This window comes from Neovison vison, chromosome 3 (assembly GCF_020171115.1).
Source record: "Neovison vison isolate M4711 chromosome 3, ASM_NN_V1, whole genome shotgun sequence".
Classification (NCBI taxonomy): Eukaryota; Metazoa; Chordata; class Mammalia; order Carnivora; family Mustelidae; genus Neogale; species Neogale vison.
The window spans coordinates 167,024,090-167,037,352 of NC_058093.1; the positions used below are offsets into that span (position 1 = coordinate 167,024,090).

At 34.9% G+C, this 13,263-nt stretch overlaps 1 protein-coding gene across 1 annotated transcript in view; it reads left to right on the forward strand.

Annotated features, from left to right (window-relative positions):
* CDH2 (cadherin 2) overlaps positions 1 to 3,546 on the forward strand; it is a 212,181-nt gene extending 208,635 nt beyond the window's left edge. Inside the window, exon 16 of the mRNA XM_044243233.1 lies at positions 2,132 to 3,546. Coding sequence (XP_044099168.1) covers positions 2,132 to 2,338 — 207 coding nt within the window. The 3' untranslated portion in view covers positions 2,339 to 3,546. The remainder of the gene's footprint in view (positions 1 to 2,131) is intronic.
* Positions 3,547 to 13,263: the final 9,717 nt, after the last annotated feature.

The window sequence follows — 13,263 nt, forward strand, 5'->3', positions numbered from 1 at the left end:
ACGGGACCCACCTACAAGGAAAGGATAGTGAATCATTGAGGACAGTAACAGGGTCTACCACAGAAAGGAATTAGGACTTCTGAGAAATTGTAGTTTGTGATTTTCAGCCTTAGCAAAATTGCCTGGTAGCTTATTCTATAAATATGATAAATGAAGTCCTTTCTAAAATTATTTATGTTTTATACATTGAAGTAGTTTGCTGAAGATGCGCTTTATGTTATTCTACACTGGCTTTTCTGAGTTATACATAGTCCAACCAGACATGAGGGAAAGTGGTGTTTAATTAAACGGTTAGGATGGTTGGTAAGAGAGACGTTGGAATGGGAAAACTGGGAGTGTGTACTTTTCTCTCATTTTTGATGGAAGTCAAGCAGCTGCCATTTTGTTTCTTAAAATAGTATGTCTTCACATTTTTCTTTTCTCAGGTTCCAAGGCAAAAAATTTTTCTCTAAACTTAAAAGTTTTTTTTTTTTTTTAGACTAATCTTCGTTGAGTCCCAATAGAGCGGGTACTGTGATGAGCCCATGGTGCCTTTATTCTATTTAGTCTTCATAATGATCTTATTATTGTTATTATAACTGCAGATGAGGAAACGAAGCCTGTAGAACTTAGCTGAAATCCCACAGAGATACTGTGTAGAGCTGAGGTGTCCCCCAGTGTTTAGTGGGTGAGAGGTCTGTTCTCTTCACCACTAACCGCTATACATGCTAGTCTTACCTTAATCCTCATGCTCTTTTGTTCTCTTCTTCCTCTATCATCTCAGAAGAATAACTAGGTGAACACATACAGATTAAAAAGTCCCACATACACATACTCATCAAATAGATTGGAAGGGTTGAATATAGGACAATAAGGGAGGCTACCATAACCCATTAGCATTTAGAAAAGCAGAGTAAAAAGCAGATGATGGTATATCTTGGAGTACTAGAAGTGGGGGAAAATTAGAGAAAACACCAAAAGGGCCTTTTATTAAACCTTTAATAAACCTTTATTAAATCTATTAAATTTATTAAACCTTTAGGATTCTATAAAGCGTAATTATGAATTGGCTGTGGATATATGAATCATATATTAAAAAGCATGTTTTTGCAAGAGTTAAATATATAGATAAAAATTTCATCACTTCTTAGTTTTTTTAACAGTCTTTAGTTTAAATTTGCAAGTCCCCCGACCCGTATTTATACTACATACAGACATTAGATAATGACTTCCATAGAGCCTATGGGAACTAGAAGTCAGTCCCTCCATTCTTAAAAAATAAGACCTGATCGCAGTTTATCAATGAATGTAACATTTTATGCTTAATGAAGAACATAAATGATTTAACAAGTAACTTGCCTTGCGTTGTAATGACATCTGGCCAGTTTTCCATTTTCCTTCATTTTTCTTTGATTTTCCTTCTTTTTTCCTTCCAAATTTAGGCCATATATACCACGTCCTCCTTGAACTCCTAGCTCTCAGTGGTAGTCTGGGTTTTTTTTTTTCCTCTTTCTTTTATTTATATTTATTTATTTATAGCATTCTTATTTTTGCCTAGACATTGTAGTTTTATTACTTCTTTATCATTTATTTCACATGATACTACAGTAATGCCCTTTATGCTGGATTACAAGCTTGTCAAGGGGCAAGGACCACATGGCCCCCATTTGTCTATCTCTGCCTTTGCCTTGCATGTGTAATTCTTGTTCGTCAGAAGCCGTTGACTCTGACTCCGGATTAGCGTCCACGTATGACATGATTTCACAGCCCCCTGCATTATCTCATGTAGCTTATTCCAGCAGTAATTACTCATTTAAGTGCACTGTGACACAGAGGCATTACCAGACTTTGAGATCCTTCCTTCTGAGCCTCAAGCAGTTGGCCATTCCTGTCGAGGACATTCTCCCACGGTACGTCTCGGCCTCCCCGAGCTAGACTTTCTTGGTTCTTTCCTGCAGAGGAAGGGCGTACGTTCGTTTTTGTCCAACTTTTAAACATAGTGATTACCCCAATTTCTGCAGGTTGAAAATTTCTGCAGGTGGAGACTTACAAACAAGTGTCTCATCCCCCCGGGATCTGCAAGACCCCTGGGATCTGCTGGTGGCTTGCACATTCTAACCCTCTGTACATTCTTTGTCTTTCCCAACTGTAGGGCCTTAAAGCTGCTGACAATGACCCCACAGCTCCGCCGTATGACTCCCTCCTCGTCTTTGACTATGAAGGCAGCGGCTCCACTGCTGGGTCCTTGAGCTCCCTTCATTCTTCCAGCAGTGGTGGCGAGCAGGACTATGACTATCTGAACGACTGGGGGCCGCGCTTCAAGAAACTTGCTGACATGTACGGCGGAGGCGACGACTGAACTTCAGGGTGAACGTGGTTTTCAGACACGGACAAACGATTTCGACTGATATTCCCAAAAAGCATTCAGAAGCTAGGCTTTAACTTTGTAGTCTACTAGCACAGTGCTTGCTGGAGGCTTTGGCATAGGCTGCAAACCAGTTTGGGCTCAGAGGGAATATCAGTGATCCAATACTGTTTGGAAAAACACTGAGCTCAGTTACACTTGAATTTTACAGTACAGAAGCACTGGGATTTTATGTGCCTTTTTGTACCTTTTTCAGATTGGAATTAGTTTTATGTTTAAGGCTTTAATGGTACTGATTTCTGAAACGATAAGTAAAAGACAAAATATTTTGTGGTGGGAGCAGGAAGTTAAACCATGATAGGCTTCAATACGCTTTTGTTACATTGCATTTGCTTTTATTAAAACACAGAAGTAAACAAACAAAAAGCAAAAACTCATGGAGCGATTTTATTATCTTGGGGGATGAGACCATGAGATTGGAAAATGTACATGACTTCTAGTTTTAGACTTTAGTTTTCTTTTTTCACTAAAATCTTAAAACTTACGCAGCTGGTTGCAAATAAAGGGAGTTTTCATATCACCAATTTGTAGCAAAATTGAATTTTTTCATAAACTAGAATGTTAGATACATTTTGGTCTTAATCCATGTACACTTTTTTTATTTACTGTATTTTTTCCACTTCACTGTAAAAATGGTATGTGTACATAATGTTTTATTGGCATAGTCTATGGAGAAGTGCAGAAACTTCAGAACATGTGTATGTATTATTTGGACTATGGATTCAGGTTTTTTGCATGTTTATATCTTTCGTTATGGATAAAGTATTTACAAAACAAAGTGACATTTGATTCGATTGTTGAGCTGTAGTTAGAATACTCAATTTTTAATTTTTTAATTTTTTTTTATTTTTTATTTTCTTTTTTGTTTGGGGAGGGAGAAAAGTTCTTAGCACAAATGTTTTACATAATTTGTACCAAAAAAAAAAAAAAAAAAAAAAAGAAGGAAAGAGAAGAAAGGGGTGGCCTGACACTGGAGGCACTACTAAGTCTGTGTTTTTTTAAAAAAAAAAATGAATAAAAAAAACAAGCTTTTAAACTGGAGAGACTTCTGACAGCAGCTTTGCCTCTGTATTGTGTACCAGAATATAAATGATACACCTCTGACCCCAGCGTTCTGAATAAAATGCTAATTTTGGATCTGGTGACTGGTTTGAACTTTTTCTTTTCTACTTGAGCTGCTATAAATTTTGCGAAAATCCCAGGTATTGGAGTTTTGTTGAGAACAACAGTTTCACCAAAGTATGCATTTGTTCTTGGGCCACTCAAAATTGAAACCCTTAGCGTGGCAGCCGTGGCCAGGGCGTGACAGAGACACTCACCGTGGATCTTACCAGCACAGAAGAAAAGCATCCGGAAGAGACCGTGCTGTTGGTGGTATACAAAGGACGTTCGTAACTTCAGAGAACTTTGTATAATTCTTCGTATCACTTAGGCTTTCATTCCTTTCCACTCAAGCTCGTGGCTACAGCGACTCTAACGGGCCTTTCCCATTTGAGCACCCATGTTAGGAAAAGCTTGGAGAAAAGGTAAAGGACTGGCTCTGAAAGACCTAGTATCTCGGGTAATTCACTGAAGCCATTTTCTGCTCATCGTGAACCCTACTCCCTACTCTGGTACTTGTGTTCATTGACTCTTTCTTTCAGGCTTCATTGAGGTATACTTGATAAATAAAAGTGCATATATTTAAGAACCACACCATGATGATTTGATACATGGAGACGTTATGAAATGATTTCCACAGTCAAGTTAATTAACATAGCCATCACCTCATATAGTTCCCTTTGTGTGTGTATGTGTGTGTGCGTCAGATGAACTGTCTTAGCAATTTTTTTTTTTTAAAGATTTTATTTATTTATTTGACAGAGAGAGATCACAAGTAGGCAGAGAGGCAGGCCGAGAGAGAGGAGGAAGCAGGCTCGCCGCTGAGCAGAGAGCCCGATGCAGGACTCGATCCCAGGACCCTGAGATCATGACCTGAGCCGAAGGCAGCGGCTTAACCCACTGAGCCACCCAGGCGCCCTGTCTTAGCAAATTTTGAGTATACAGAACAGTGTTAGCCCTATCTAGAGAGTCACGGAGAACAAAAAAGGGAAATGATCCTACTACATGTAAAATTATGAATGGATCCTACTATGATTCAGAAGTGAACATTTCACTGTGTTTTCTATTTGCTTCGTGATGATTATCACACTGGATTATACTGTTCAGTTCAAAAAACATTTATACAATATACCTCTTCTAGTTAGCTCTGTGTCTTTTTGCTTAACATAAAGATTATTTTATATTAGGGAAATTCACTTTTCTATTGATTCACTCTGTAAGCAATACTTTCTTGTTACTTTTCTAATCATTAAATGCCAGAGGTTGCCTCTGGGAATTTCTGTAATGAAACTTAACAAATTTGCTAATTGGCATAGTCTTTTTAAAAATAGATTCTTAGTCTGTGCCGCTGTGCCACTATACATCCAAATGAATACTGAACTATTTTTCTTAATTCAAATACAGAACTTAAATTAGCCTCACTTAGGTAAACAAACACTCCAGATTTATTTATTTATTATTGACATAGAGTCAGAGATCATATCTAATATATATATATATACATTTTAAGCATGATTAATAAGCATTCTATAAACTCACAATCAGTAAATATTGTAAACAATATTTAGAAGTAATACATGACTCTATTTGTGAAAACACTTTTCAAAACAAACAGAAAGGAAACCAATAAAAAGTGGAAGCTCCATCCCTACCCTGATAAAGGAATAACTTGTCTTAGCTCTTGGATGTGTAATTTCTAGCTTTTTTCCAATAAGTATCTTTAAACACACATTTCCATTAAGATTCTATTTTGTTCGGTTTTCATGAAAGTGGGATTGTATATTACATATTTTTTGGAACTTGCCTTTTTCACTAAGCCATGTGCCTTGGAAATTTTTCCATATTTGTGTGTGTGTGTGTGTGTGTGTGTGTAATACATTTATAATATATATAATATATTATAGATATATAATATATAATTGTGTGTATATATAATACTTATATACATACACATACATATAAACCTATATATAATTGCTATATAGCATTCCTTAATGTGGACATATGGGTAACTTAGCCATTTCCTTAGTAATTTGTCATTTTTCAGTTTTTTCGCTACTGAAAACAATGCTACAATTAACATTCTTTGACATATGACTTCCCATGGGGTATTTCTCTAAATGAGATGGTTGGAGATGGAAATGCTGGATTAAAAAATATGGAGAGAAATGAATTAAATATGACCAAAATTATAAATATTTTAATGTCATTTAGAATTGACTTTTAGCTAAAAGTAGATGAGGTTTTCTAAAAGCCAGCAACAACTTCTTCTGGCAAGGGGATTTTATGCGGCTCAAAATAGTAACCACAAAATGTAAGACAACCTAACCAAGGCCTTATTCTTTTTCTTTGGAAGGTAGTCTTTGAGTCAGGCAATAGTACTGGTTTCAAGTACTCTGAAATGACTGTCACCATGTGATGTAATAAAACCTTGAAAACCATATTTGTGAACGTGGTTTATGGACCCCATCCAAAAACCTGTTTCAAGAGCTTGTTTCTAGTGATTTGGATCTCTTCAGTAACATTACCAAAAAATAAAAAATAAAAAAATAAGGTCTACACAGTGTTGAAATCTCTGTGCAATAGGCTGTTTTCTATGGTAAAATATGTGCATTTTACATTTTAATGAAACAGTCAAGTTGCTGTAATAAAGACTAAACCAACTGACATTCCACCAACACTGTGCAACAACCTCTGGACCTTCACCCTCAACCGTCTTGGACATTACAACATGATAATGTCCAATATGAGGAGCATGAGATATCTCAGGCTAATTATGACTAATTAGCTAATTACTAATGATTACTAGTAAGACAGGATGGTGATTTATTTTCTTATGTGTATTAGCCATTTGTGCTTCTTTGAACTGTTTTTCTTTTTCTATTGAATTACTTGGCTTTCCCAATTAATTACTAAGAACTTGTTAAATGCATTCTTTTTTTCCTGGTCTTTTGCTAATCTTGTAAATTTGTCTATGGTGTTTTTAAATACTAAAATTTTTGTTTTATGTGGTTTACTCTCAGTATTTTCAACTGTAGATTTTAGAAAAGTTCTTCCCACCTTTAAATTAGAAAGTTATTATCCTGTATTTTCTTTTTTTTTTAATTGTTTTGGATTTATTCAGCTCTTTAATTCACTTGGAAATTCCTTTGTATAAGGTAGAAATATAACATTTAAAGAAAATTCTAGATACATGATCTGTTTTCTAAATGTCACTTGTTAAAAAAAATCCAACCTTAACCCAATAATGTGAAATAACACACTCATCATCCACACAATTCCCATTAAATGTATGTTCCTAGATGATTTATAGTGTTCCATTGATCTTTAATTCCTGCACAATATTAAACTGTTATTCCAGACCACCAGCTGGATTAGCCACTCCTTTCTTCTATTCAAAAATGTTCTATATTCTTTCCCACATTGTCTTTTGTGCATAAATTTTAGAAACACCAAGCTCCATAACAAATTTTACTGGAAATTTTATTAAGTTATGAAAGTTAGTAGTTTTCCTCTATTACCCATCCAATAAGATGTGAATCTCTCACTTTTCAGATCTAATTTACACTTTCATAGAGTTTCATTAAACATTTTCTCACACTTTTATGATTTTAATTAATATAATGAGTGGGATCTACATTTCACAGCATTGTCTTGAATAATTCTTTTACAGCTGTCGTGGAAATTTATCTACTTTTATGTATTTATCTTCTATTTGTCTCACTTTATTCCTCTATTAGTTCTAATTGCTTTTTGGTGATTCTCTTGGATTTTCCTGACAGATAATCATGCTGCAAATCATGACAATTTGTTTTCTCTAAGATTAATACTTAGTTCATTTTCTGTGTAGTTAATAGTAAATGATCATAAGCATTTTGCTGTTTCTCACTGTTGGAGGAGGGTTTTATATACTTTGTCATTATATATAACACCTACTGTAGACATAAATATATTTCATGGTATAGCTGGATTACTTTGAGATTTTATGAGTATACATAACTGAATTTTATAAAAATTTTCTTCATCTATAGAGATTATATTAGCCCATTAATAATAGTGGATTATGCCATTGATTTTCTAATATTGAACCAAACTTTTTTGGAATACACCCGGCTTGGTCATATGTTATTCTTTTTTTTTAAAATTTTATATTTTATTTTTTTTTAATTTAACTCTAGTATAGTTAACATACAGTATTATATTAGTTTCAGTTGTACAATATAGTGACTCAACAACTCTGTACGTGTTACTCAGTGCTCATCATGGTAAGTGTACTAGTAATCCCCTTCACCTGTTCTACCCACTCCCCCGACCTACCTCCCTTCTAGTAACCATCTGTTTGTTCTCTAGAGTTAAGAGTCTGTTTCTTTATTTCTCTTTTTCCATTATTCATTGTTTTCTTTCTTGAATTCCACATATGAGTGAAAACATAGGGTATTTGCTTTTCTCTGACTTATTTCATTTAGCATAATACTCTTTAGATCCATCCATGTTGTTGCAAACGTCAGGGTTTCATTCTTTTTTATGGCTTAGTAATATTTCTGTGTGTGTGTGTGTGTGTGTGTGTGTGTGTGTGTACCACAGTTTCTTCATTCAACTATCAATGGACATTTGCATTGCTTCCATAATTTGGCTATTGCAAATAATGCTGTTATAAACATAGGGGTGCATGTATCTTTCTGAATTAGTGCTTTCATATTCTTTGGGTAAATACACAGTAGTGGAATTACTGCATCATATAAGAGTTGCATTTTTAATTTTTTGAGAAACCTCTGACCTGTTTTCCACAGTGGCTGCCCCAGTTTGCATTCCCACTTACAGTGCAAGAGGTTCCTTTTTCTCTGTTTCCTTGCCAATACTTGCTTTTTGTGTATTTTATTTTAGCCATTCTGACAGGTATGAGGAGATACCTCGTTGTGACTTTGATTTGCATTTCCCTGATGATTAGTGATTTTGAGCATCCTTTCCAATTTGTGCCTGTTGATCATCTGTATGTCTTCTTTGGAGAAATGTCTATTCATACTTTTTTTTTTTTTTTTAAGATTTTATCCATTTACTTGACTGACAGAGATCACAAGTACGCAGAGAGAAGGGGGCAGGGGAGGGGGGAAAGCAGGCTTCCCGCTGAGCAGAGAGCCTGGCATGGGGCCTGATCCCAGGACCCTGAGATCAGGACCTGAGCAGAAAGCAGAGGCTTAACCCACTGAGCCACCCAGGTGCTCCTATTCATGCCTATTTTTAATTGGATTATGTGTGTGTGTGTGTGTGTGTGTGTGTTGAATTGTGTAAATTCTTTATATATTTTGGATACCAACTCTTTATCAGATAAGACATTTGGAAATACCTTCCCTCATTCAGTAGGTTGTCTTTCAGTTTTGTTGGTTATTTCCTTTGCTGTGTGCAGAAGGTTTTAATTTTGGTGTAGTCCCGGTAAGTTTATTTTTGGTTTTGTTTCCCTTGCCTCAGGAAATATATCTAGAAAATATTGCTATGGCTGATGTCAGAGAAATTACTGCCTGTGCTTTCTTCCAGGATTTTTATGGCTTCAGATCTCACATTTAGGTTCTTAATCCATGTTAGGTTTATTTTTGTGTATGGTGTAAGAAGGTGGCCCAGTTTCTTTCTTTCTTTTTTTATTTTATTTTATTTTATTTTTGCATGCTGCTACCCATTTTTCCCCCACATCATTTATTGAAGAGACTGTCTTTTTCCCATGGCACATCCTGGCCTCCTTTGTTGAGAATAATAGACCATATAATTGTGGGTTTATTTCTGGGCTCTCTCTTCCATACCCTTGACCTTCATGCCTATTTTCGTCCCAGTACCTTGCTCTTTTGATTACTACAGCTTTGTAGTATATCCAGATATCTGGTAGTGGGATACTTTCAGTTTTGCTCTTATTCAAGATTGCTTTGGCTGTTCAGGGTCTTTTGTGATTCCATACGAATTTTAGGATTGTTTGTTGTAGTTCTGTGAAAAAATGCTATTTTGATAAGGTTGCATTAAATCTGTAGATTGCTTTGGGTAGAATGGACATTTTAACAATATTAATTCTAATCCATGAACAGCGACTATCTTTCCATTTGTTTGCATCTTCTTCAATTTCTTTCAGTAATGTTTCAGAGAACAGGTCTATTGCCCCTTCATCATTTGTTCATTGCTATTTTTATCATTCTTGGTCTGATAAAATTGGGATTGTTTTCTTAATTTCTCTTTCTGCTACTTCATTATTAATGTATAGAAAAGCAACAGATATCTGTACCTTGGTTTTGTATCCTGTGACTTTGCTAAACTCATTTATCAGTTTTAGTAGGTTTTTGATGAAGTTTTTAGGGTTTTTTATGTATACTATTATGTCATCTGCAAATAGTGAAAGTTTTACTTCTTCCTTACCAATTCCTTACCAATTTGGATGTCTTTTTTCCCCCTTCTTCTTAACTGATTGTTGTGGCTATGACTTCCAATACTATGTTCAATAAAATTGGTGAGAATGGATATCCTTTCTTGTTCCTAATTGTAATTTGAAAGTTCTCAGTTTTTCACAGTTGAGTCTGACGTTTGCTCTGGGTTTTTCATATATGGTGTTTATTATGTTGAGGTATGATCCCTTTCAACCTACTTTGTTAAAGTTTTTATCATGATTGAATATTGTGCTTTGTCAAATGCTTTTTCTGCATCTGTTGAGATGATCATTTCTTTTCTCTTATTGATATATAATGTGTAAATTGATTTGCAAATATTGAACCACCATTGCATCTCAGAAATAAATCCCACTTGATCGTGATTATAATATTATTCTTTTAATGGGCTGATGAATTTGATTTGCTGTTATTTTACTTAGGAATTATAATTCACATGTGTTTTCCTTGTACTTTCTGTTTCTGTTTTTGGTTTTTTTTTAATGTTCTTGCTCAGTTTTAGTCTGAGATTTAGGTTAACCTCAAATAAAAAATTAGGAAAGCTGTCACATTTTTCCTCACTCAAATTGTTCATATAAACCCGGATTATCTATTCATTACAATTTTTAGAATTCTCCTACAATTTTACCACTGTGGTGATAAATTTTCCCTAATAAGAATTGGTGTATTCAGGCATTATGCTTCTTTTTAACCAATCTTCACAATTTACATCTTCCTGAAAAATTGTCCATTTTATGTAACTTCTAAAAAATTTATTGATAGAATGTTACATACAGTATTTTAAAGATCTGTTGTATAACTTTCTTCTTTTTCTTCTCTTGCTTTTTTCCCCTTTTTTCTTCAGCAGAGCAGTTAAGAGTGTCTATTTATTGTTCTGTTAAAAGAACCAGCTGTTTTATTTACTGATATAGAATATTCACTTGCTTAGAGGGCATGCATTTTTCTAACTCTGTAACTTTTGTTTTCAAATAATTGGTGTTTTATTAATCTTTGATTTATCGGTTCCTGAGAGAGGTTTACTAACATTTCCCACTAGTGTTTTGGATTTGTGTATTTCTAGGTCATATTGATATGTGCTTAAAACTGTTCTATCCTCAAGTTTGGATTGCAGATTTTATCAATGGGATATATCTTCCTTGGCAACTTCTAGTGCTTTTGGCTCTAAAATCCATTTTGTCTGGTACGAATATTTGTATATCCATGCCTGTCTTTCTTTTTCTTTTTTTAGCATTTGCCTGAGGAAGCTTGGTGCATCCCTTTATTGAAGGCTTTTGGATAATTTTGCCTTTTGTATCTCTGGAAACAACATATTAATTTAATTTTTTTTTTACATTGCTGCCATTTTCAAACAGGCACGAAAACAGAGGACTGGCCAAAACATCAATCTTCCATAATGATTTGGTTTTTGCGTTCACTTTCTTTGCACTCAGTAACCTCCAATCATGTATTTTTAGGGTGACCTCCGCGGACTCGGCATGTGAAAAATCACCCTCAGGAATCACTCACACTGCTTTTTAGGTTATCTCCCAGCTACCAGCATGTGAATTGACCTCAATGGTGTAAAGAATAGTAAAGGCACTAAAAAGCCAGGTTTCTTTCCCCCCTCATCATACCTGTAGCTTTACAGTTAGTTGTTTATTTAAAATCCACTGTGTTATTTTTCCTCATTAGGAGAAAAAAGTTATCATTTTCATATTTAGAGGAAAAACTGGAGGACCAAACCTAAGAGAGTCATACTATCTTGCTGAACTCATTAAGAATGATAGTGACATAAAACAAATATAAAATGCCTGGTGGTATTTTACCATGTGTTCTACAACAAACAAATGAAACCCTTCCTTCCTAGAAAAATGGCATTTGGAGGGAGGGGAGCAAGACCCTTTCTCTTTCTTTTTCTTGATGCAGCAAATTCAGTCTTACTATAGATACTACTTTTTAATTGACCATTAGCGCTTCTGCAAGATCGATAAAAACTCCTATATCTCCATTTTTTTTCTGTTTATTAACCATTCTGATTAAGAGTCCAGTGGGTGGAAGAAGAGATGATGGATGCTTCAGCAGCTGAAATGAGTTTGAGGGGAGATTATTTGTAGATGTAAAGTAATTTAGATTCCCTTAATTTCTCTTCCAACAAATGATTGTGCTGACTATAAGTACAGCCAAAGTTGGAGAATATATTCATTCTCTGAGTTGTTTTAGCAAAACAGGTGTACATAAGAGTTATGATACTGATTATTTTAAGTGCCTACTCTTAGATGAGGTTGGAGTGGGGTGGGGTGGAGCAGGTTTCTCAAAGAAAAACATTTTTGTGAATCAGAAACATGGTGGGCAGATAGTTTTGAGGTATTCTATTTCTCTAGAACCAATATATACTTAATATATTGGATTCATATATTCCATTTCTCAAAATTTGAACATGTTGATCTCAAGAATGATTCTTACAAGGATTTCTAAGTTCAGGGATGTATGGTGAACTTAATTACTGAATGGCTGTCCTCTTCTACAGTAATTTTTTTCTTAATCTTTCTCTGTAACTAACATACTTGGAATAAGAAAGCTCAAGTTTAAGAATGTTGACTTATCTTAAACATCATATATAAACATTTGCCAGTGAGAGTTTGTTTTTTCAGTTTCTACTTTTTGCGAAAACTAGTTTACATAACAGAATTTTGGAGTTTGTTGCCTTTTTCTAATAGGGTATTTGTGGTAAAGTCATTTATTGTATAACATCTGAGGTCAGATAACAATATTTTCTAATTTAGATGATTTCATAAACTGTATTTTATCGTGTTTTTCTTGTTTCATTAGATATTTTCCCTATCTTTCTGTTTCAGATCCATGTTGATTGTTAAGTATCAATAAAGGCATCAACAATCACAGACTCAAAGAAGCTTCTTCCCTTTGCCCCAGAGTTTTTTCACCTTCTGCACTTAGCTCTTGTCACTGCCCTAGGATCTCTGGGACCTTCAGAGTAATTCAAACTGAGTCAATGTTCTGCTTCCCAGCCCTGTTATGAACATTATATATTGAAGTTGATTTCTTTCATACTTGCAGAGAACATGGCCTCATAGACTATATATGAACTAAAAACTATGGGCAGTCTCAAATAAACCCATACATGTATACACATTCAACAGTGTGGCTAGATTTCAATAATCCTGAGTTCTTTTTATGTGCAAAGATTCTATTCTATTCACTTGCCTATTAGCTCATTTAATCCTTCCAGTAATTACCTTCTTTCACCCTTCTCTTGGACATGCCGTTTCTTCCCACAATTGAACCATTCTAAGATCAGGGAGCATCACACGACAACTGAGTAAGTCCCAGCCAGGTGACGCA